Below are 27,241 nucleotides of genomic sequence, written 5' to 3' on the forward strand. Positions count from 1 at the left end.
AAAATCCGAGTCTACAGTCCATAAACTTCATATTTTGGACTCGAGTTAAAAAATTCATATTTTATCATATTGGACAACTCTTCCGATTCCTTATAAATTTTTTTTGGGAATTTCTTCCCTTGTATAAAGTGGCTTGTATATAGTGGCAGCAGTAATTAAAAAAATATACGATAAGTTTCTTAATTTTGAACGAAACATGTAAACTTGTGTAAACACTCAATTTCTAAGAACGTTTCCTAACCTATGAATATGGTTTCGTTTCAAGATTTCATGAAAAGATTTTTTTAAAGTTTTTTAAAGTTTTTAGCACTTGGAGTAAACGTGTTTTCAAAAAAGAAAGTATTTTTAAAAAGTGTGTTGTTGTTTGTCAAATAAAATGCGTGAATTCTTTTACGTCTGTCTTTTCTATGCTGTGAAATAAAGAGGTAATTTAACAGTGTTGAGTACAATACTGAATTCAATTGGGTAATAATCCATATTCGGACTCGGCATTAGCCTCGTCCCAATATGGATTATTACTTTGGAAATTTTGGGCATTTAAGTGAATTATAATAAAACCTTATATGATATTTACAATATTAATTTAAGATTTTTTTTCCGTAGATTGTAGACGTGGTGTTATATTGTTATGTACGGAGTTTTTTTTAATACAGATAGAAATATTACTTCATGTCTGAGATTTACCACTTGTGAATCAGGGCAGACAGACACATTCATGGAGATGCCCATTGCAAGTGACATAATTGATCCCGCTAACAAATGCGTGGATGGTAAAGCCTAAAATTGTAGTGACCCGAATCGGCCACGATGTTTTTACGCAAACGTGTTTTAAATGTTAAAGGTCCAATACTAAGGAAAGTGAACATTTTAATTTCTTTAAAAAAGCACAGAAACTATTTCATTTTATTGGAAAATGAAAGTTGGTATATAGAAATTCGAAACAAATCGCAGTATATGTACAATTATTTTTCTATGAAGTATGAAGAAAGTTAAAAAGACCTGGGGGTCATTCTGTCGATTCATTGAAATTTCAACATAATACACATACATTTCTTTGAGTTCCAAAGACCTTCTGTAAATTTTGACCTGCCAATCTTCATTATTTAGTGTCTTGCAGAAGTCTATGCACTGGCTATGAAAAAAATTGCCAACTCACTTTCCCTTAGTAATGGACCTTTAAGGTAGGACTATAATTTAAGGGTAGGTAGTAAACAAAGCCTACTTGAAGCCGAGTTTCCTGCATGCGACCATGGTAGCATGCCACGTCCAGTTTTCCTCAGCTACAGCCCACCATTTCCCTTTTGCATAAATATTCAGATATCCACTGTGCGGCATTGTCTTCATTTTTTGATGTCCTTCTTGCATCAGACGCAATCCTGAATGAGACCATTTGGAAAAAAACATATGCATCTGTTACTTTACAGCCATTTCTTCTATCATTTTAGCATCTTCCGTATTATCTTACACTGTTATCATTGAGGTGGTTTTCATCGCTTTTATTCATCAAAGCTTTCAAACCTAGCATTTTGATATCAAGTTTCTGAAAAGTTGAAAGACCAGTCAAATTTCTTTAAGGACTCATGACGTGTGATAAGATATTATGTGCAACAACAAGAGCTGTCTGAGAGACAAATATATCTCCCGTCGTTGTGTTTTACAGTTGGGCGGAGGTAAATTCAGTTATTAAAGAAGCTGTAGTTATACTTTTGCTTGACCAGATATTACCTCTGTCTGTTATTAAAATATTTTACTCCTTCTGTAACTGAAAAAATTCTGTCCGCAGAAATTTTAAGCGTAATTAGGAAGATAATTGAAGAAAAACTTTAAAAGAGATTAATGTTTTTTTTTTGTGTGTGTTATACCCCTGAGTTCATTTTATTTCCTTCTTGCACACTAGACAATGAAATCTGCCACTGATTCTAGAGGCAAATGAGACCATCCAAATCGAGGGTTATCGCCAAAAAACTGCGAAAGCCCGATATTCACCAGAAACACCTACAGACATTGTTTTCCTACGCACCAGAATGACGTTTCTGGCGATTTTACCCTTACCGTCCAATTCATGCGATTCTCACTCCCTATTCCAGATGACTCTCGTGTTGTTTTCGTGCATTAACTATCTAATTTTCATGTAAAATTCGATACTTTGATAGTTGCTCTATGCTCCTTAAAGTAAAAAGAAAGTTAAGTCCAAAAAGGAGCTAACTGGAATTTTTTTCCCTCTGCTCTTTCTCAATTAAGTCAATGTCATTCCTTTCAGTGGCTTTAAAGTTATTGTCCGGAGAAAATAAATGACAGACTGAGGGACGGAAGGAAATACAAATTGACGGACTGCATTAGGTGGTTTAAGAATAAGTGCTTGTCCATTGAAGATATTGTTTGAGTCTCACCTGCGGACGAATTATGCAACGTAAGGAAGCCATCTACTTATTTGTGGATTATAAGTAACTCTACTTTAAAAACAACAACAACAACATAAAAACAAAAACAAAAAAACAAAAAGAAAAAAAGAAAAAAGAAATAAATAAAAATTAATAAAAAATATATAGAAAAAAAACACCCTAAGGAATAAGTCTAAGACGACATCACTGTTAAGGGCTTTTACTGCGCGTACTTATGGTTTCATGACCGGAAATCCCCTTTTATAAATTGAAATTAGCATTAAAACATTATTACCACCACACTGAAAATCTTTGGGTACCCAGGAAGAGGTGCCGCTATCGCAAGTGATGGTGCCGTTACCCTTTCCCGGCAGTGGGTACTTGTTTTTGTCGCATGTATACTGCCGTACCTCGCCGTTCCCGGACCACATGGCTCCAGCAACAGGGGGTGGTTCGCCACATGCTGAAACATTTTGTTATTCTTTCAACAAAACATTGTATAGAATTATCAGTACCCGATTTTTCCTTTGTTTCTGGCTAATATGCATTTAAATATAACATTTATTTCACAGTCTTGTTAAAAACGCTTTATCATGATTTAGTACGTTATTCTGCCAATGCCCATGCATTTAACTTAGAAATACAGAAAAAAGTCCAAATAATTCCTTAAAAAGCACTTTTTAAGTCCGATTTAACAGTTTGCAATATCTTGACTCTTAGCTCTAACTTTGCACGGAGGACCGGCGGGGCTTAAAGTCGCAATTCCTGGTTTCATATCAACGAGATACACATGTACAAGTAGTGTGCTTTTATATTTGTTGGGGTACGTGTATACATGTTTAATTTTAACAAGCGTTTGGGGTGACAGAAATTAGAATTTAACAAAGCCGTAAGTAAAACATACACTCAACTGATTATATGTTTAACAATTGAAGCGCAAACATCATATTTAGCAGACTTAAGAAATGCATGATTTATAAGCGCATGTGGTCGCAAAATTAAAAATTTACATGTTTAACGTTTTATTTCACCCTCAAAATATTTGTATATTTTCGTGGAAAGGGTAAATATATCGGACAAGCACATGACAACCAAACTTATGGTCATATGTTACTTTTTTACAATGCAATGTTAAATATTGTTTTAATTTAGTATAGGTAAGTGTTTATTAGTAAACAATTATCAAATTAAATTGGTCTGGCGGACCAATTTAATTTGATAAATGCTTACTAATAAACACTAACCTGTTTAGTGTTTGAAATTATTTTTTGTTTAGTATGTGACTTCCCGGGTTAATAAACGACCGGAAGTAAATGCTGATTTACCAAAATAAATTTCCCGATAATTTGGAAAATACTGCAATGCCACTGGACAAAAAATAATATCAATCACTAATCTTAGATAAAACTGGAAAGGTTAAGTCTGACAATGGTGTTATCATTGTAAAAAGAACAAGAAAGGAGCAAGAAACGTAACAGGAAAATACATGATCTTAAGATGGATTGGTGCTTCGTTTGCCTTGAACAGCCATTTAGCTTATCTACTGAATTGACTTTTTGATTTTTTGTTTCAATTCCAACATGTCTTAAGCAGCCATCTTCCTTAAGCATCCAGATGGTGATACTTCTTTGAATGGCTGATTATTACTGGTTTGGCTTGCTAAAAGTCTTTGTTTTAAAGTGTCTTACCTTTGAAAACTTGCTTATTGACATATCGAACCTTTGGTCAATAAGAATGTAAAATACTATGATCAGAAAGATGAGAAATAAGAAAAAAAGCCTCTAAATTATACTCTATTGTGATTTGGGGGTAGGTTCAACATAATTTAGCATAAAAACCGATAACAAATCGATGGAAAGAAGTTTTTATGAAAAATTAGTTCTTTGTCAAGTTCTTTTGCTTCGGTTTTACATGAAACAAGATTAGTGTGAACTTCTTCTCCAAACCTCAGCGTTATACTTCTCGTTCTGACGTCACTAAAATAATGTAAGCGTAGGTGGGACAAAGTGGAGGCCCGGGAAGGGAAAGAGGTAGCACAAACGTAATTAGATTTATTAATGGAGGATGCGAAAAATAATTTGAAATTTTATACTACGGTACGTAATAAAGGGTGATATCAAGAACGTATAAACAGTCTGTACATGTCTTGCTAAGCGGTGTCAATTTACAGTGATCGCGGTGCGAATGGTAAAATGTGATTTTCTAGTAACAAACAGCAAAAATATCATAAGTAAACAGTCTAAGCCCTGGTTTTAACAACATCATTTCTGTTTGAGCCTCGACATATGCTGTACATACATCAATATACCAACAAAATCTGAACATTCCACTGAATACCTTATTCTCAGTAACAACAAATAAAATCCATATACACCGAAGTTAACCTTGATTTTGATTTTTGACAAAGTACTTTTTGCCGATTGTGGATGTATATGAGTATACCTGATTCTTCGTAACACATGAATGTCTTGTTGCTGTAGATGTACCCAGAAAGACAGCTACACTTTCCGTCAATACACTCGGCTCCGATCTCGGAACACAACGTGTCATTCTTGCACGAATGATTGTGTATTTCTGGAAAGAATGTAATATAGAGCTTTCATGTTCGTAATGCGACAAATTGTTGATTTTGACTTAACAACATACACAGTTTTTTTTCTTTGAGTAAGACAGAAATGTTTATCTCGAAAGTCGAAATCACGAAACTACGATGATGAAATTCGAAAATACGATGGTGAAAGTCGAAATCACGATGGTGAAAACTTAAAACTATGATGGTGATAAACGCGAAATCATTTCGACTTTCAACATCGTAGTTTCTACTTTCATCATCTTGGTTCCGTGCTTTCGGCATTGTAATTTTGACTTTCACCATGGTGGTTTTGACTTTCATTTTCGTAGTTTCGTGATTTCGACTTTCGAGGTAGGTCCAAACAGAACACCGTAGTTTCTGTACAAAGTTGCGATCTTATTTTATTATACCTTTGCATATTTCTCATTTGGTGTATCTTGAATAATATAGGTTGAACACCGCTAAATCGGGTTATTCCTTACTCAAAATACAGTCTGAATTGCTGTTCTTTATTCTGTATAAAATTGAGAAACTTCCAGTGGCTGAAGCACACACCAGTACCCATTTTGAAATGTCTGTTACTTACATTTTCTTGAAGAATATTGTCAATGCTGAATAAAAAGAAAGGTGGGGGTCATGCTTGATGCAAGAAAAACGGGTTTCAGTCAAACAAACACTCTATAAAATCAGCTAAAGAATGATACCCCAAATTGTAGTTGTGGTGTATGACCTAAGGTTCCATGACACAATCTGTAATGCTACAATTTCATAACAAAAGTGCTACCTTAATCATTGTAGAAAAATTTCTATTCACGAAAATGTAATGAAAGTTATTATTTTCCCATAGACTCCCATTATGAAATATTGCGTAAGGTCCAAATTTTTCAAATTTTTCAAATCAGTCTAGCAAAAAATCAAGCACACGACTCTATCTTTTTTATTTCCTGAATTTTCTAGGTTTATTCTGCTGTTTTGAAAAATCAGGGGAGTTTAGTCAATTTCTACATTGAAGAAAAAATTTCAATCCAAACGTGCAGTTCTACCTTAAGTTCTAAACGTATATCACCTATGTGTTATCAGAGAAGAACGTATTTTAAATTAATGTGTGTTGTTGTTTACGAGTTAAAATGTATGAGGTTTTATTTTATACAACTATCTTTTTACGGTGTGAACTAAAGAGGTAGTTTAACAGTGTTGAGTACAATACTGAATTCAATTGGACGAGTACACAGCAGTAATAATCCATACTTGGACTCTGTTTTCGCCTCGTCCAAATATGGATTATTACTGCTGTGTACTCGTCCAATAGTATTGTACTCAGCACTGTTAAATAACCTTATAATAATACTTGACAGGACATATTCCAATTGGCTCTTTGAAAAATCCAGAGTAATTTTAGATATTTTTTACTGTACCGACATATATGTTATTGTAAATCACTGTCAAATTAACTGACCACATAGCGGAAACCGGAAACTGAGAGTTGTGACCTAATAAACGGCACGCATTTATCATGTCTCTTTATTGTGCTACTTAAATGTATCATTTGAAAAATATTTGGAAAAAGTAGTTGCAGAAATAGACATGTTTTGTAACATATATATATAATAATAAAATTAGCTCTTCATACGCTGCCATACAATTAGCGCGAAACCCTTAGCTTTTTATTCTATCACAATGTATTTAAAAATTAGACTTACAAAGTCTGTTGAGATCAAGTAATCTGTAATAAGTTTTATTCTTTCTCCATACTGACACTGATATTTTCTCAGAAAACCATTTTCTCTCTAGCCTCATCTCAACAGAGTCAGAGGTAAGAGATTTCGTAATTTCTTTTCAGAAAGTGCTATTAGAGAGGATTGATTATATGCAAAGTGCTTTACATTTAATGAATATAACGACTGATGCCAGTCTATTTAAAAATATGAGTTGTGTCTTCTGTTATACACGTAAAATTTCACTGAAACTGTAATTGTCCCACAGGCTTAAATGATGAAGATAGTTTTTCAAATCAACACACAGTTAACTAAATATGCCGTTGTTTTTCCAATGTCCTGCTAGTGAAAACATCGAAAAGTTAAATTCTCACCGACACATTCATCAATATCCTTGTCCCACGTCAGGTCTTTCATACACTTTGCATTACCTCCACCAGTCCAACGTTGAGGGCACGTGACGACATTCACCGACCCCACCGTCCTGCCATTAGACACGCCTTTCTTGCCCTTCTTTGGCAATGGGCATACAGGACGGCCTCCTAAGATAAAAAACATTCACAGAAATATATTTACATGTTGCTCCCGATATTGCAATGATTTACATTGTTTAGGTGCTAAGCCAAAAATGTTTCAGGGATTAAATTTCACGTGCAATATTTAAGATTCATGCAGTATTATATGAAAGGTTTGCGTTGCATACTTATTGTCAAATACTACATGATAAATAGTTAATGCAAAATGCTGTTTGCCGAATGCTTAATGTCATATATTGACTGTCAAACAGTAATTGTCAAATGATAAAATGATGACTGTTAACCCGCAATGCAATGCAAAACATTGAATGCCAAATGCGTATTGCTACGTGCTTGTTCAACTAAAGAGTTGAATATATCATTTGATGAATGCATTCAGTCATGAGTCAGTTAGTAGTGTCACTGGCCAGTGTTACAATTTTTGTTTTTGTTAAAATCATTTCTTTGAAACATTTTAGAGTAAACATTATAGGTTCCATAACTGGTAGAACATGTTATTGCTTCAAGTCAGACTGGTAGCACATTGTGTGTTTTTAAAAATAATGAAAACTTGCATTCACTAGTTTAAGAGAAATAGAGCATTAACTAAAAAAATCAGAGTTTATCATTTGGCAATAGGTATCAACTATCTGACATTTAGCCTTTGCACTTAGCATTGAATATATAGCACACAGCATTTAGTATGTCAAATATTTAGTATTAATTATTTACTTTAGCTTTAAATACTTGTGACTGACATTAAGCATAGAATATTTCATTTGTCAATTAACTTTTGGCAATTAGCATGGCGTATCGGCCTTCCATAGTTTTAAGAAATAATGCGTCGTCTACAACTGGACATAGAACGTCAGTGCGCCTTGCTAAATGTAAAATGCTAAATGACAAATATTTAGTGCTTAATGTCAAATATCTGATGCTAAAAGCTACATACCAAAAGCTAGTATATACTTTATGCTAAAAGAAAAAATTGTCAAATACATAATTCTTATCGCCAAATGATAAATAATAATAGTCAAATGCTTTTATGAGTTTATGATCTGTATCTCTTAAATTAATGTATATATGTTTTGGTTAATTGAAAACAAATAGTGTTCTTCCAGTCTGATCTGAAGCAATAACATGTTCTACATGTCCTTAGAACATGGGGCCAAAATGTTACGTTTCGAAAAAATGTCTTAATACAAACAATGTTGTGTAACGAAGACCAATTGGTGACTATCTAAATTTTGCATTCATCCACTGATATATTCAGCTACTAATTTGAATAAGCTCTTGGCATTAGCATTGTGTATTTCGAGATTAATAATTAGCATTTATCTTTTGACAGTTACCGTTTGAAATACAATATTTGACATTAAGCTTTGACAATATCATTTCCTTCCACATTATACTAAACTTTCAGAGTAATCTCAACTCCCGGAGTGCTTTTTTTAAATTTTATATTATAGGAATTAATACTACGCTTTCCACATATCAGATTTTAAACACATACACGATATAAAACAATCTATTGAAACACGATGTTATCCTGTTACGTTTCGTGATTCAAACAATTTCCCTGTGTAAAATAGAAACAATACAGGCAATAAATATTTTAATAAAAGCATAACTTATACACGAAGTATCATGTTTTATGCCTTTATATTCCAAATAACAAACTTAGAACCCAAATGCTTCATAAATAATGTATCGGTTGTACATTATTCGATTTCAGACATGCATCGTTAGTATGAATAATGTATTATGTTGCATTGTGTTGATGCATTTCATTTTGAAGCTTTTAAAACGTGGGTGGTGTATCATCAAATACTCGATAGTTTGTTATATGAGCCGTGCCATGAGAAAACCAACATAGTGGGTTTGCGACCAGCATGGATCCAGACCAGCTGTTCGCTTTTAAAGTTTTTTGGAATTGGATAAATTGTCAGCGAACAGCATGGATCCTGACCAGACTGCGCGGATGCGCAGGCTGGTCTGGATCCATGCTGGTCGCAAACCCACTATGTAGGTTTTCTCACGGCGCGGCTCATATATGCATATATATTACTCTCCGCGGAAACTATACTAAAATTCATTTATGAGTCAATTCGTTTGTACCACAGGCACATTTTATCAAAAATGTATTCTTTATAATTGTAGAATTTGAGATGAGTTTAATTTTACCGGAAAAGTCCGCGAAAGTCATGCCACTGTATATTAATAGGGATTTATTTATAATTTTCAGCACGTGAATAGTCTAACACCTCGGAGTCTGAGACGAGCTATTTTAGCACCGGCAAAACATGGAAAAATTCTGTCCGGTATGCAAGTATACACCGTTTGGCCATTTGAGAGAGTGGGCTTAGATCTAACCTCACTTTTCCGTTTAAAATTTACGGTTACCATTAATCCAAATAAATCCAAATAACGAAGGTACAGATGAGTTTAGAAGTCCAATATGACGTTATAGCTATAGAAATCATATTTTTAAAATTATTGGCTGGAATTCTTTTATACGTTTTCGATCTCAAAAAATTATGTTTATGACGCATGAGTACACATTAAGGGTTCAATTTTTTAAGAAGCTACACACTTCATGGTACCTAGGTCCTAGTGATATTACCACAAGTACAACTAAAAAGGTTAGCGAGACTGTCGGATGTGTAGAAACAGTCGTAAGCTCTGTAATATTAGCAAACGGCTATTGTTTAGGCAAACACAGTTTTTATCTTCAGACATCTGATCATGTGCCGGGAGGTCAATGGCGTCCACTCCGGACTGAATGGTTTTATTTGTAAGATTACTTTACAGCATAAGAATTTTTTTCGAATTTTGTGAAATAAAAGAAAAAAATTCTAGGCTAGTATCGTACAAAATATAAAAAAAATGTATTTTAAATATGTTCTTTTAACAACGCGGAGTTCCGCATTACTTACTACTTTCGCCTTCATCAGTGCCTCCCTTTTTGTGTAAACAATAATATTAATTGTGCAGTTATAGTATAGTTCGATTACTAGGTCATACGTGTTTACATGTTTTCAAACCAAAATTTCTCTACTTACAAAATGACCTTTCTACTTTTTGATTATGTTTTGTTTTAGATTGAGCTCACATTTCATTTTTATACAAGACACACTAAAATATGGAACTCTGAGTTTAAGTTACAAAACGCAATCTTTAATGTTTACAAACATGATGTTTACGAAAATGAACTTTTATATATTAAATGATTCAACAGTCAACAATTAGTAAAGCCATTTTCACATAATACACGTAACACAGACCACGAAAGAAGTCCTGAAAGTCCACTTCGGGTTATGATTCTGGGTTTAAATCCAGTTTAACGTAGGTCAGATTGAAACAATGAACCCCACCTTACTTCTAAAAGTGGTAACGTATCATCAACGCGGCTGAAGGATCTCACAAAGCAAAGGTTTGGGCATGCGTTATAATAGCCACCAATTAAATATACGTATATATGGATGTATATGGCATTGAAAAGATACGTGATGAAATGTAGAAGTTAACGATTTAGTGAAAACAGCAAGACAAAGCGCAAGGTTTAGATACGGCAGAAGTCACTAAAACAAACGCACGCAAACCGTAACGTTGTTTCAGAAATCATTACATGTAATGTCGTCCTAAACGCAAAACGACTTACTAGATCAAGTATTAACATATTTGACAGTTGTTGATGCGACAAAAGCAGTTATGTTTTTAAAGGCAATATATGCTGTCATGTATATTTAGAGTAAGTGTTCATGTGTATGAAAATATATTTCCCTCCTTAAACACCCCTGCAAGTTCTTTTTACATGATGACACACACATAATTAAAAAGTTTAAAATGTAGACTCGAATAATAATAAAGAACAATAAATCTGCTAGCGGCAAGTGATTTTGCCTTTGCGACCAGTGCAGACCAAGATCCGCCTGCACATCGGTACAAGCTGATCATGGTCTGTGCTGGTCGCTATTCAGAGTCAGTAAATTTTCAGTCAACACCCCTTTGAATAATAAGTGGAACCGCCCAAATTGAGTGATAGACTAGTCCATGTTAGAAATTTAGCAGGGTAAAGGTTAAGTACATTATTATGATGTATTCTATTAAGATCTTGGATTAAAAGATCAAGATTGTAAAGAAAAAAGTAGAAATATCAAAACATGTAGATACAAACAAAACAGTAAGAAAATCTAAGCAAAATATATTCTTGGTATCGGACATTCAATTGAGAGTTGGCAAATACAGCTTTATAATTGTTTGAGATATAATCAACCATGTAAACACACACTGGCTGGCTATAAGGACCAATTAAAATTATGTAGCACGTTTTCAGCTCTGGGTATAAAACACATGTAAGGTAAACTTTGCCTCTTCCAGGCTTGGTCTTTATATGCAGGGTAGAACGGTATTATACAAGTCAAATTTGTAGCTGGATTTATCGAAATTTATAACTTTACTTCATTCGATGTCAAATAATTGGTGCATCTCCCCTACATTTTCAACAAAATTTAACACAATAAGCATTCATCCAATAAAGACCGTTATTATAAAACTATTGTTTCTCCTCAAATTTGATCATAGTGTAATTTTCGTTTCTCAAGGGTGGTAACACATCAGACTATATTTCTTATCTCTGGAAAATTAATGTAACAAACTAAAAGCTTAAAGTGACATGCCTTCAGACAAATGTGTAAAAACTGGACATTTAAAATTCCGTCAAGTAGCAATGTGATAATTACAAAAGTTTTAGCTATTTTTATTTCAAATCTCATTAATTTTTTATTGTGTTGCTTACGCTTTACATCTTTAACTGCATAATTTACAGACTATGTGAATGTTTTCTATTAAAAGTGAATATTGCCTAATTATTACTCTGTGAATCTCTTTTATTTGCACCTTTAATTAACAGATGTAATTTAAAGGTGTGCCCTCTTTAACAAGGAAACACATACATACCAAACGGCATACAAGAATATGAGCACTTGTCGACTGATGTTTGACCCAACTTTCCGGGAATACAGACTTCATCGTCTCCGCATGGGCGAGAATAGCAGTTCTTGTCAACCTGTAATGAGACATAACCCATCGAATACAAAATCCATTCCAGCATAAAGCCCGCCCGCTTAGCTCAGTAGGTAGAGCGTCGGTCTACGGATCGCGGGGTCGTGAGTTCGATCCTCGGGCGGGGCGTATGTTCTCCGTGACTATTTGATAAACGACATTGTGTCTGAAATCATTAGTCCTCCACCTCTGATTCATGTGGGGAAGTTGGCAGTTACTTGCGGAGAACAGGTTTGTACTGGTACAGAATCCAGGAACACTGGTTAGGTTAACTGCCCGCCGTTACATGACTGAAATACTGTTGAAAAACGGCGTTAAACCCAAAACAAACAAACAAACAAATTCCAGCATAAAACTGCTGATTTTCTCGGTCCCGAGTTTTATATCATAAGTTCAACGACTTTTATCTGTTAAACATGGAAAGACACAAATGTAAGAATCTTTCTATCATATGTTAGCTTTCTTCTGCCGAAACGTCGATTTATGTGTAACAGACCATGTCAATACGACCAACATCATTACCTGCGACAGGTATGTTGGAATAAAAGAAGTAGTGTAGCACATGTGGACTCTCTGATTTCGCGTGACTTTTTACCGATATGCGATTGGTTTATCGCATTTATCGAACGCCGTTTTTGCAATCTAGCTGGCACTCTATATGATATATAGAGAAATATTTGTGACCTGAATTCATCATTTATTATTTCATATAATTTATTCGAACTTTCAGCAATGGTCAATACTGATACATAATTGTGCAATACAGTTTTTGTGTTAAGGTATTAGACCCCTAATAGTAATGTTTACAAAATGGAATTTGCTTGGTATATTCTTAGAGGTGACCGTGTTTCGCACTGTTTTGTAATTTTTAAACACCTTTTGCCGTGCCGTTTTTAGCTCACCTGTCACAAAGTGACAAGGTGAGCTTTTGTGATCGCGCGGTGTCCGTCGTCCGTCGTCCGTCCGTGCGTGCGTGCGTCCGTGCGTCCGTAAACTTTTGCTTGTGACCACTCTAGAGGTCACATTTTTCATGGGATATTTATGAAAGTTGGTAAGAGTGTTCATCTTGATGATATCTAGGTCAAGTTCGAAACTGGGTCACATGCCGTCAAAAACTAGATCAGTAGGTCTAAAAATAGAAAAACCTTGTGACCTCTCTAGAGGCCATATATTTCAAAAAATCTTCATGAAAATTGGTCAGAAAGTTTATCTTATTAATATCTAGGTCAAGTTCGAAACTGGGTCACGTGCCATCAAAAACTAGGTCAGTAGGTCTAAAAATAGAAAAACCTTGTGACCTCTCTAGAGGCCATATATTTCACAAGATTTTCATGAAAATTGGTCAGAATGTTCACCTTGATGATATCTAGGTCAAGTTTGAAACTGGGTCACGTGCCCTCAAAAACTAGGTCAGTAGGTCTAAAAATAGAAAAACCTTGTGACCTCTCTAGAGGCCATATATTTCACAAGATCTTCATAAAAATTGGTCAGAACGTTCACCTTGATGATATCTAGGTCAAGTTCGAAACTGGGTCACGTGTTGTCAAAAACTAGGTCAGTAGGTCAAATAATAGAAAAACCTTGTGACCTCTCTAAAGGCCATATTTTTCATGGGATCTGTATGAAAGTTGGTCAGAATGTTCATCTTGATGATATCTAGGTCAAGTTCGAAACTTGGTCACGTGCAGTCAAAAACTAGGTCAGTAGGCCTAAAAACAGAAAAACCTTGTGACATCACTAGAGGCCATATATTTCACAAGATCTTCATGAAAATTGGTCAGAATGTTCATCTTGATGATATCTAGGTCAAGTTCGAAAGTGGGTTATGTGCCTACAAAAACTAGGTCAGTAGGTCAAATAATAGGAAAACCTTGTGACCTCTCTAGAGGCCATATTTTTCATGGGATCTGTATGAAAGTTGGACTGAATGTTCATCTTGATGATATCTAGGTCAAGTTCAAAAGTGGGTCACGTGCCTTCAAAAACTAGGTCAGTAGGTCAAATAATAGAAAAACATTGTGACCTCTCTAAAGACCATATTTTTCATGGGATCTGTATGAAAATTGGTCTGAATGTTCATCTTGATGATATCTAGGTCAAGTTCGAAACAGGGTTATGTGCGGTCAAAAACTAGGTCAGTAGGTCTAAAAATAGAAAAACCTTGTGACCTCTCTAGAGGCCATACTTTTGAATGGATCTCCATCAAAATTGGTCAGAAATTTCATCTTGGTGATATCTAGGTCAAGTTTGAAACTGGGTCATGTGCCTTCAAAAACTAGTTCAGTAGATCAAATAATAAAAAAACATTGTGACCTCTCTAGAGGCCATACTTTTCATGGGATCTGTATGAAAGTTGGTCTGAATATTCATCTTGATGATGTCTAGGTTAAATTTGAAACTGGGTCAACTGCGGTCAAAAACTAGGTCAGTAGGTCTAAAATTATTAAAATCTTTTGACCTCTCTAGAGGCCATATTTTTCAATGGCTCTTCATGAAAATTGATCTGAATGTTCACCTTGATGATATCTAGGTCAGTTTCGAAACTGGGTCACGTGCGGTCAAAAACTAGGCCAGTAGGTATAAAAACAGAAAAACCTTGTGACCTCTCTAGAGGCCATATTTTTCATGAGATCTTCATGAAAATTAGTGAGAATGTTCACCTTGATGATATCTAGGTAAAGTTCAAAACAGGGTCACGTAACTTCGAAAATTAGGTCAATAGGTCAAATAATAGAAAAACCTTGTGACCTCTCTAGAGACCATATTTTTCAATGGATCTTCATGAAAATTGAAAAGAATTTTTATCTTGATAATATCTAGGTCAAGTTCAAAACTAGGTCACATGAGCTCAAAAACTAGGTCACTATGTCAAATAATAGAAAAAACGACGTCATACTCAAAACTGGGTCATGTGGGAAGAGGTGAGCGATTCAGGACCATCATGGTCCTCTTGTTTTTTAATAAATTTTGTATAACTTATGGTGTCTCCTCAAGCTCAAGCAGAGACAAATTTCACAGTGATGGCCACTATCCAAAACGTTTGCAGAGAATTTATTATATCATTAAATTTGATAAAAGAAATATCAAACTATTGGTAAACAATTATAAAACGCAAATAAAAATGCCAGTATCATTTTTCCTAGGGTGCCTCAAGTAAACGGATTTAATGTGACAAAATTCTAACTCCAACATTGAAAAATTGAGGTCGAATCCTGTGCTTCTGTTTTGAACTTTGCTTACTTCATTCAAAAATAACCTTGGAGGAGACGTAAAACCTACCTACATTTCCTCTACAGTATGTAATCTAAAGACTGAAGACAAATAGAAACTCTTTCCGCATGTAACTCAGTATTTTTAAAGATGTCTAATTCTGCCCCTTCTGTTTCAGAGGAAAATTCACTTTGAACAGCAAGAAGAAATCACTTATCAAATTAATTTTTCCCATTCTTGTACAGTAAATCAATTTTAAGTCTTGAAAGAAGTAAAAACTTACTAGAAAAAAAGGAAAATAAGGGAAAAAAATGGTCCCAGTAAGGCTTGAACCTACCCCCCCCCCCCCCACCCCCACGATCTATTTCCACAGCGAATTTGTCGTCTAAGATATCTATTTCTTGAAGAATATTTAAGATTGAATCAAATCAGAAAACCCCTATAGATACATGCATAAGAAATAAATGTAATATAGTTACCATCTGGATAGCAAATGCTTTGGCCTGTTTAAAATACGGAAGGCCTTTAGCGTCCCTACGCTTTAAACAGGCCAAGGTCTTATATCCAGACGGTCATCACAATTTATACCTTAAAACGATGTCAACGTCAGAGTGCTATTACTCTGGTGTAATACCTAAACAACATATGAGCCGCACCATGAGAAAACCAACATAGTGCGTTTGCGACCAGCATGGATCCAGACCAGCCTGCGCATCCGCGCAGTCTGGTCAGGATCCATGTTGTTCGCTAACGGTTTCTCTAATTGCAATAGGCTTTGAAAGCGAACAACATGGATCCTGACCAGACTGCGCGGATGCGCAGGCTGGTCTGGATCCACGCTGGTCGCAAACGTACTATGTTGGTTTTCTCATGCTGCGGCTCATTATGACTATAAGATTTCACTGGAAATAAGTACTGATAGGAATATCCGGCTCGAGTGTAAGGGTTGAGGCAGTAACAAGGCTCTGTTCAGTTACCACCAAAACAGTAACTTACCCTAGAACCGAATCTCACTGATACTACCAGAAATTCAAGTATCCAGAAACTCCACTCAAAAAGTAAAAAAAAAATTTGTAGCAGTATATATATGCCTTTATTAGAGTGTGTGTGTGTGTGTGGCGCGGGGTCGAGGTGGGGGGGGGGGGGGGGGGGTGCGCATTTGCAAACAGAAGAGGGTGGGTGCATTTATTAGGTATATATGGTATTATATGTATAGTCTGACAATAAATACTGGAGTGTACAGTAGCATTCTGTCAAGATGAAATAAGAGGGTCATGGTGACCCTGGATGGCTCACCTGAGTAATATGAGCTACATGTTTCAAATGTCAAACTGATGCTTAAATATTAAGAAAGTAGGTCAGTAGGTCACATTCATATAGTCACTGAAAGTCAGTTTAAAGATCGGTGTGCAAAACGTCGTCCAAATTTCAAGGCTGTATCTTAAAAACAAGAAAGTAGGTCAAGTTCACAGTCAATTGACCCCTACTTGGGGGCATCAGGTAATTACAATTCAACAGTCTAAGAAATATGATCAGATAATGTTTGAAGTATTTTTCCCTATATAACTCATATAAAGAGTCACTCCCGGGCGGGGCCTCTTTTCACCCCAAGGGCATAATTTGAACAATCTTGTTAGAGAACCACTAGGCAATGCTACATACCAAATATCAAAGACCTAGGCCTTGAACTTTCAGACAAGAAGATTTTTTAAAAGTTCTTTTCCTATATAAGTCTATATAAAAGGGCCTCTTTTCATCCCAGGGGGAATAATTTGAACATTTTTGGTAGTCGACCACTAAGCAATGCAACATACCAAATATCAAAAGCCTAGGCCTTGCAGTTTCAGGCAAGAAGATTTTTATTTTTTTCCAATATGTCTATGTAAACTTGGGACCCCTGGGTGAGACCTCTTTTCACCTCAGGGGCATAATTTGAATAATCTTGGTAGAGGACCACTAGGCAATGCAACATACCACATATCAAAAGCCTAGTCGTTGCAGTTTCAGACAAGAAGATTTTTAAAGATTTTTCCTATATAAGTCTATGTAAATCTTGGGACGCTCGAGGCGGGGCCACTTTTCATCCCAGGGTAATAATTTGAAAAATCTTGGTAGAGGACCACACGGCAATGGTACTCACCAAATATCAAAGGCCTAGGTGTTGTGGGTTCAGACAAGGAGATTTTTAAATAGTTTTTCCTATATAAGTCTATATAAAACTTGGGATCCCCGGGGCTGGACATCTTTTCACCCCAGAGACACAACTTGAACAATTTTCATAGAGGACCATTAGATGATGTCACATGCCAAATATCGAGGCTCTATGCCTTGCGGTTTTGGACAAGAAGATATTTTAAGTTTTTCATTACGGTTATCACGGCAACAAGAGTTCCGTGTGGAATTCAATTTTTGAGAAATTTTGAAAGGGGGCCACCCAAGAATCATTCCTGTGAAGTTTGGTGTAAATCTGTCCAGTGATTTTGAAGAGGAAGATTTTTTAGAAATTGTTGACGGACGACGCACGACAGACGACGAACTACGCTCATGTGAGCTGAAAACAACCCTTTTTTTAACAACAAAAGAAGGGAACGTTTATTTAGGGAAACAGATTTTGTACTGGGATATACGATAGTACATGCTTATTCTAACTATATATCACGGTGTATGGTCGAACAGTTATATAAGCATGAATGAATATTTTACTTTTTGCTAAAAGGTGGCGGGGTGCGTTTATATTGGGATATACGATAGTTCCTGTTTATCCTAACAAAATCTTCTGCGATGTACAGTAGAACAGGTATTATATATAAGCAATGTAAAATGTTCATAAACTGGTGCATTTTGTAAACAGGAGGAGGGTGCGTTTATTAGGAAAGCTGTACTGGAGTATACGGCAATACATATACGTATATCCTAAAATGAGCGTAATTTCATCAGTTAATAGCAATGCAGTTTTCATCAATTGTTTATGCTAAGTCCCTTGAAAACTGTTACATGAGTTATCTGCATAGCAAAACACTGTTCGTGCCACTTTAATTCTCGCCTCCCCAACACGCGGCAATGCGATAATTGTCGCATCTTAATTTTCGAATGCCTTTCTTAATTCTCGCATCGAGAAATTAAAATTCCGCTTAAATAATGATACATAGTTACGAGAATTAGTAAAATCCCGCATTGTCGCATTGTCGCCCGGTGTTAGGAGTGATTTCTTACAATGGCACAGTGGATGAAAATTTCTGTTACACCGTTAAAAAGAACAGGGACTGTCATTAGAAATTTGTTTCGGTGTATTGATACATACTACCCGGGAAGAATTATATCGATCAGTTATCCAGATATTTCATCCCAAGGCGAGGTTTTATTAATTCTCGCAACTATGTATCATTATTTAAGCGGATATTAAATTTCCTGATACGAGAATTAAGAAAGACATGCGAAAATTAAGACGATAATTATCGCGATGATTATTAAATCTCGCATGTATATTATGTTTTTGGACTAGGCGACAATGCGATATTTATCGCGTTGTCGCGTGTTAGTGAGGCGAGAATTAAAGTGGCACGAACAAGATTCCGTATAAACCAGACACAGTTCACGTATGTCCTGGCGATATGTTCACTTTATAATCAAAACAGTAAGAGGAGTTCCGTAAAAAATTCTATAATAATTCCAATACGTATGTATACATGTATCCAAAGCACCGCCGTTAAATAAAATCAACTGCCGCTATAATATATTATGACGCACGATATCAAGAACATAAAATTTATCTTCGCTTGTTTTTAAGTTAAAGGTTGACAAAAAAAGTCGTTCTCAATTCCCAGCATATAAAGAACCATTTTGAGATGAAATAAATTATTAATAAAAGAATTTCAGCAGACAATGATAGCAAAAAGTAGAAACGCGTGGCTTTCTGTAAAAGTCATAGCTTAAACCAGCCCAGCCCAGCCCAGTCCAGCCGACATATTTTTGTAACAAGTGATAAGGGACATAAACATGCCTTGCCACCGACGGATAGAACCTTGATGTTTTGAAAGATAATCAAGCGCAAATTCATGCGCTTGCGATTAATGCAGCGAGCTTGATAATACCTGATCATTTAAAAGAGGTGTACACGAGAGTCATTAACCTTTAGCCTGCTGGCGGCAAGTGATTCAGCCTTTGCGATCAGTGCAGACCAAGATCAAGCCTGCACATCCGTGCAGTCTGATCATGGTCTGCACTGTTCGCCATTCAGTCAGTATGTTTTTGGTAAGCATCCCTTTTAACAGTTAATGGTACTGACCAAACTGAAAGATGGACAAGTTCATTATAAAAATTTAGCAGGGTAAGGGTAAATCATATACAAATGTATCATAACGATTAATCTAAACAGTGCTACGGTCCAAACATATTCTCCGTAAGTTACCGCCAGCTTCTACACGAATAAAGTCATGGGTCCTGTTTCTTTATTGTTTGATTTTGAGTCACCGTTATATTTAAAGTCAGAAAGTCATGGGTCCTATTTCTTTATTGATTTTGTTGGAATTTGAGTCATTTTCACAAAGTCATATGGCAACTATCGAGCCTTAATTGCGGAGGAAGATTCTAAGTGCCATTTCGTGCATTATTTAGAGCACGAGCGGCTTGATATAACCACTTCATTTGCCTACACGAATGCAAAATAAAAGTGACATTTTTACGCAAATCCCTTTTTAAAAGAATCATGATAGCGGGATCAGTTGTTATACATGTAGTGTTCAAATACCTACACTATTTTGAATATATACCAGAAATAAGTATTTGTATAAGATATACCTACACTATTTCGAATATATACCAGAAATAAGTATTCGTGTAAGATTAACATGTCAAAATTTTAACCTTTAGCCTGCAGGCGAAATTGATTCAGCCTTTGTACTGTTCGCTATTCAGTCAGTAAATTTTCAATGAACACCCCTCAGAATAATAAATGGTATTGCCCAAATTGAATGATGGACCAGTCCATGTTAGAAATTTAGAGGGCTAAGGGTTAAAAATAATAATTCGGTCGAGTCTTTTGTCTTGGAAAAGGTTAACAAGAGTGTGTGAGTGTGACTGATTTCAGGCTTGAACCTAACACCACATGACTAAGCATTATTTAGCCATACAATTCCTTCTCACGCATCATAGTATTCCTGGTTTAGTTGTAATGCTTGTGGCGGCTTCTCAAGTCTTCCTACTGTTTGGACTGTTAATTACTTAGTTACATGAAAACAAAATCTCAAAAGAAGCCGTCATGCATTCATATAGATCCAAGGGCCTTCCCAATGTTTATGCATATCTTGTTTTTGATGCATTTTTCTAGTACCTGAAAATTCGTTCTCACTTTTCACGTATATAATATATTTTTTAAAAGCAGAAACACAACAAGCATACCTAAGAAAAGTCTCTGTGTACACTAAGAATTTTTATACTAACCTCGTTTTTACACAATTCCTTCTCCCAAAGGTTTTGTTTGTAGTAAACTTTTACACATGGTTATCTCTACTTCTGCTAACTGCTGGAGATGTCCACTCAAATCCAGGTCCAAGTTCCTCTTACTCATCGGTGTCTTCCACATCAACAGAAATGATAAACATTCCAAATCATCTCTCTTTTATCCACCTCAATGTTCAAAGTATACAGCACAAACTTGATATCCTTTACACAGAACTATGTGACTTTGACATTCTCGCCTTTTCAGAAACTTGGCTTAACAATTCTGTTCCTACAGAAGATCTGCTTTTATCATCTTTTCATACGCCTGAACGCAGAGATCGGATGGGTGATACCCACGGCGGTGTTATCTTGTATATTAAAGACAGTCTTCACTATCGGAGGAGGCTTGATTTAGAGTTGAATCGTTTGGAATGTATATGGGTGAAAATAACGTTATACAGTAACAGACATATTCTCTTCGGAGTGTTTTATCGTCCTCCAAATTCTGATACTATTTACAACAATCTTGTTGAGGATTCTATCGGTCTTGCAATTGATACAAATATATCTGATGTCATAATAACCGGTGACTTCAACTACAATGTATTCAGTCCGATAACAAATCGCAAAATTACTTCAATCACACAACAATTTAATCTTGAGCAATTAATTGATCAGCCAATTCATTTTACCGAACACTCCGAATCTTTGATTGATCTTATTTTTGTTTCCAACAAGAACAACGTTCTCTATTCTGGTGTTGGTGAACACTTTCTTGACCAAGAACAAAGATATCACACCCTGTATTTGGACTTCTTAAATTTCAAAAACCAAAACGCCACTGCTTTGATAGACTTATTTGGGAATACGACCGCGGTGACTATGATAGTTTGAGAGATGCTGTCAAAAATCATCCATGGGATAACTACATTGATGTAGATATCAACACATATGCCAATAAAGTAATAACAACTATATCTGACCTTGCAAAACAAAACATTCCTAACAAGACTATTAAAGTAAGACCCCTTGATGTACCTTGGATGACAAATGACATTCGAAGAAATATACGTAAACGCAAACGTTTATACAGAAAGGCCAGAATAACATCAACACAACACTACTGGCAAAAATTTAGAACAGTTCGAAACGAAACAATCCTATTGATACGCGAGGCCAAATCAAATTATTTTCTTAAACTTTCTGACAAACTCAAACGCGGTTCTCTATCGTCCAAGGATTGGTGGAAAACTCTTAAATCCTTTATTTCTAAACCAAATAAGATAAACATTCCCCCTCTTCAAGACCTTAACACCACCCAAATAACATACTCTGACCTTGATAAGGCTAATCTTCTTAACGACTACTTTGTTCAGCAAACAAATATTGACGACGACAATAGAGAAGCCCCTGACCTTGGCCCTCCCAACTCCTTGTCCTTTCTATCTAATCTAATTCTACGCCCAGTCGAAGTTGAAGATGTCCTCAAATCATTACAAGTTGACAAAGCAGCTGGACCAGATGGTATCAGTAACAGACTCCTACGAGAAATTTCACATGAGCTCTCTTTCCCTCTTTGTAAATTATTCAATGCATCTTTACAATCTTGTACACTGCCGTCAGCTTGGAAAGAGGCCCATGTAACTGCTATTCACAAGAAAGGCGATGCATCACTTCCAAGCAATTATCGGCCAATTTCTCTTTAAACACAACTGAAAAGGTGTTCGAACGTCTGGTTTTTAAGCACGTCTTTAATCATCTTCAAGATATCAACTTTCTAACTACAGCTCAGTCCGGTTTCATTCCTGGTGACTCTACTGTCAATCAACTGGTCCTCATTTACGAAACACTTTGCAAAGCTCTTGATGATGGGCTGGAAGTTCGTGTCGTTTTCTTTGACATAAGTAAAGCCTTTGACAAAGTATGGCACAAAGGTCTTTTATCCAAACTAGAATATGCAGGTATTACTGGACCCTTGCTCTCTTGGTTTCAAAGTTATCTATCAGATAGGCGTCAACGGGTTATACTTCCTGGCACTCAGTCATCATGGGCTCACATTAAAGCAGGAGTTCCCCAGGGGTCAATCTTGGGACCTCTGCTATTTCTTATCTTTATTAATGATATTGTACAAGAAATACGATCTTGTATAAATCTCTTCGCAGATGACACTAGCCTCTATGTAATAGTAGAACAGCCTGATTCTGCCGCAACTCTTCTCCAGTCAGATATCCAGACAATCTCGTCGTGGGCCAACAAATGGTTAGTAACATTCAATCCATCTAAATCTGAATCTCTTCTTGTAACCAGAAAACGTAACCGTCCGCAACATCCGCCTCTACATATGTTCAATCAAGAAATACCTGGGGTCCTTGAGCATAAACACCTTGGTGTTTTTCTTTCTAGTGATTGTACATGGCATAAACATATCAACTACATCACAGACAAAGCATGGAAACGTGTTAACATCATGCGTAAATTAAAGTACTCACTAGACCGTAAATCCCTAGAAGTTATTTATACATCTTTTATTCGGCCAATATTAGAGTATGCTGACGTTGTTTGGAGCAATTGTGCCCAGTACGAATTCGATCAACTTGACAAAATTCAAAACGAGTGTGCACGTATTGCTTCTGGGACAACAAAACACATCTCTTTGGAAAATCTACACCAGGAAATCAATTGGGAACCCCTATCGGAAAGAAGATATAAGCCCAAACTCGTTATATTCTATAAAATGCAGGCAAATCAAACACCCGATTATCTCTCATCTTTGATTCCCGACGCTGGTAACCCACGATACTCACTAAGAAGCTCTGATGACATACATAATATACATGCCAAATCTGCTTTATATTACAACTCCTTTTTACCTTCAGTCATTCGTGATTGGAACCAACTACCAGCAGACGTTCGCAACTGCTCAACTTTGTCAGCCTTTAAAAGTCAAATTTACAAGAACAAAACGAAAACGCCACAGTATTATTACGTTGGTAGCAGAAAACTCCAAATTCTTCACACACGACTTCGCACTAAATGCAGTTCCCTCAACCATCACCTCTTTATGAAAAACATTTCTCCGTCTCCTTTATGCACGTGTGGAAAAATTGAATCAAACTTCCATTTCCTTTTCGAATGTAGATTATACAGTGCTTGCCGTAACGTCTTACTACTTAATCTACAAAACTATGAGATTGATCTCAACACATTGCTCTTTGGAAACCCATTCCTTTCAGACCAGGATAATACTATAATATTCACGCATGTTCAGAATTACATATCTGAGAGTAAGAGATTTTCGTGATGCCTTTCCTTTCATTCCGAGACAATACTCGCCCCCCCCCCCCCACCCCCTATCTTTTTCTGCCTTTCCTCTTTCTGATTACTTTAGTCTTTAGTACTTAACGTTGTTCTATTTTCTATTTTTAATTATCATTATCATTTTACACTATACAGATACTTGTATCACGACCTATTCCCACTACGAGTATAATATGATATAATGCTCTTTTGTGTTTACATACAAACTTTATTGTCCGCCTAAGGAGAAGAATTCTATAAGACATGTCTTTCATTCTTATCCTTTCCTTAGTATCATGTTAACTTGTTGTTGTAAATATACGAATCTATGTTATGTACTCTTTGGAATAAATATGTTTAAACTAAGCATTATTTTACTACTGAAAATTCAAGATTATAACATAAAATTTGAAAATTAAAAGAAAAATTAAAAAAGTAAAAACAACAACAGATAACTGATAGTAGGCTATATGTCTTAGTTTTAAATACGCAGTAGCACGGCGTTTAGCGTTTAAGTCACGGCATATAAAGATTCATTTAGCGTTTAAAGTGAAATGCGCCTTAGTTAACGTCACTTGATTCCGTTTCGACATTTTGTTTAATATAAAATTTAGCATATTCCACATTTTTGATATTTCTGTATTTTTTTTCTCTGCAAGCCTTCAAACACGCCTATTGACGTATATTTTGATGAACCGTGATTTCAGATCCGTCAGACTGGTTTCGTAAATCGTTTTTTTAGTTAACAAGTATCGATTTGCTAACAGATTATCATGTTTTCATTTTAAAATGTCTTTAAAATGGTGTAAAATTTGTTGTGATTTTTCTTATTTTAAAGTCGATATTTGCGTTAGACGTCAGAGCGACAAATTTGACGTTGAGTTTTGCATAAAAAGTTTGCTTTAATCTTGTCTCATGTAAAAACCCAAACGATAAAATTTGACAAAACACTAACATAATGATGAAAACTTTATTTTCTGTCGATTAAAGGAATAAAATTATAGGGTCATTGAATTCATTTTTTCGTGATATTAAATTACGCTACCTCTAACCCAAAATCATAAGATAACGGAATTGAGTACTTTTCTCCTATATTTCCTTTGTTTAAAGATAAATCTTTCTATTATAGTTTTCATATTATGATTAAATAATAAGCCTTTAAAACTCAAAGTGTCGAAACGGATCCCTATAAATTCAATTTAGGCGCATTCCACCTTAAGGTGCGGTAAATTGCGGCAAATGATTTTGCAACATTTAGCGGTGGTTGTGACATTCAACGTCAACCTCTTGCGACATTAAACGGTGGTTGCGACATTTGGAGGTACTAAAACGTTTATCGGTGCCACATATATAAAAAAAGTTTCAGGCATTTTACCATGACACATTATTTTGTCATTGTCATTTTGGCAATGACAAAACAGATAGGCCATTGAAAACGGTTGTTTATAAACAGTGATGATCAAGCATTTAGTCGTATTTATTTTAAAACAGGCAACATGTAGTAATTATACCAATTTAAGAGATTTCGTCAAGCGCGTATCAAGTTTTAACGGCTAAGAAAAAAAGGTGTACAAAAGAAACAAAATTCAACATAATCAAGTTTTGATGTATAGAAATATAAATGTGTAAATATAGTATATAAATGTATGAAACATGAATACAAATGTATATCTATTGAATAAATATAAAGCCTTGTACATGCAGGAGTTTACACGATCAAGTTAAACACTTCGATACAGTTTTATTGTCATTGCGTAATAATTTGTAATTTACTTTCACTACAAGAACAAAGATTCTGACCGAATTCCATTCTATCTCTATGTTTACTGCTTTATACCTGACAACACCAGTAAATAAAAACAAAACATTTACCTCTGAAGGCCACCATTTGAACTCCGAGTACAGATTCTCGTATGATTTAGTCTGCTTGCCCTTTCTTACGTTTCTGTTGAGTTAACAAAACTTTGTTTCCAAATTATAGTTTATAGACTCGCATTTCTTTTGTCGTACGCACAGCACCATGCATTGCTCAACGTCATGTGCTTTAGCCCCCCAAAACTTCGACGCACCGAATCCAGTTTCATTAGAAACAAATTTTTTAGAATTAAAACACCCCTGCGATTTCACGAGATTGGCAAACAACAATATTACAGACACGATATACGCGCACGGAGAATTGAAGTTTGTCATTGTTAAACTTTGATAAAAAGAATAACTTTGCGCATTCTTAAACCGTTCAAAGAAGTTGTTATAGAACTAAATGAATCTGCTGTAACAAATCTTTTGACTCCGAAACATAAAATTAGATTATCCAATGAAAATATAACACGTTTTATAGCTAGGTTTGTTCCATTGCCAAAATATAGATTTATTATCAGGTATCCAATCAAAACCTGATTTGATTGCATTAATACATTTTAACATAATATTTTATTTTTTCCCCATCAGTATGTTGATCGGGAACCGTATAAATCAAACTTTAATATTGTCTGCAAGCTAGACTTGGTACATTCAAATGCATATAAATATTTTATAATTTGGAATTGATACAAAATGAGCACTACAATTAATATCAGACTAGTGTTGTATATTAAACATGTGTTGTATTATACAGTTACGCGCCAATATATTTTCCCCGTGCTTTTCTGGCACATTTTAAATCTTCACTTTTACAATTTATAGATAATCAACATTCACACATGACTCATATTAAAGAACTTTTATACATCTCCATACTTATATATTTTGGTTATAGTTTATATTTTATATAAATATCATAACTTTTGTAGATCTTGCGTCATACAAGTTCCCGCCATTTTTATTGGTCAAGAGACGTGCTGGAACAAAACTTCTGAAATTTCTGACGTTGAATTGACGTGAATAGCAAATTTAAGATGGCGAAATTTAAACCAACTATTTTATAGGTTTATACAAAAAATGCCTGATAGAAACCTTAACTTCTGCATTAAAGTGTAATTGTCGATGGGTGATTGCGACGGAGAGTGACTTTCAATAATGCTCATAGAAATGAGAGATTTTTAATAAGAT

The 27,241-nt window shown here is 35.4% G+C and overlaps 1 protein-coding gene across 1 annotated transcript; it reads right to left on the reverse strand.

Annotated features, from left to right (window-relative positions):
- Positions 1-2,158: 2,158 nt before the first annotated feature.
- On the reverse strand, positions 2,159-26,647 carry LOC123561933 (uncharacterized). The gene is made up of 6 exons (XM_053523132.1): positions 26,066-26,647; positions 12,143-12,251; positions 7,043-7,210; positions 4,824-4,955; positions 2,677-2,844; positions 2,159-2,166 (listed from the first exon to the last, which is right to left on the reverse strand). The coding sequence occupies exons 2-6, from the start codon at positions 12,150-12,152 to the stop codon at positions 2,159-2,161; spliced, it is 486 nt and encodes a 161-aa protein (XP_053379107.1). The 5' UTR covers positions 12,153-12,251; positions 26,066-26,647.
- Positions 26,648-27,241: the final 594 nt, after the last annotated feature.

The sequence above is a fragment of the Mercenaria mercenaria genome, chromosome 2, assembly GCF_021730395.1.
Source record: "Mercenaria mercenaria strain notata chromosome 2, MADL_Memer_1, whole genome shotgun sequence".
NCBI lineage: Eukaryota > Metazoa > Mollusca > Bivalvia > Venerida > Veneridae > Mercenaria > Mercenaria mercenaria.

Bases quoted from the DNA above. Each gene is read 5' to 3' on its own strand.
- LOC123561933 (XM_053523132.1), bottom strand. The intron at 4,956-7,042 runs GTGAGAATTTAA...CATTCTTTCCAG, and splicing joins GGATATTGATGAATGTGTCG to AAATACACAATCATTCGTGC. The intron at 2,845-4,823 runs GTATACTCATAT...AAAATGTTTCAG, and splicing joins CATGTGTTACGAAGAATCAG to CATGTGGCGAACCACCCCCT.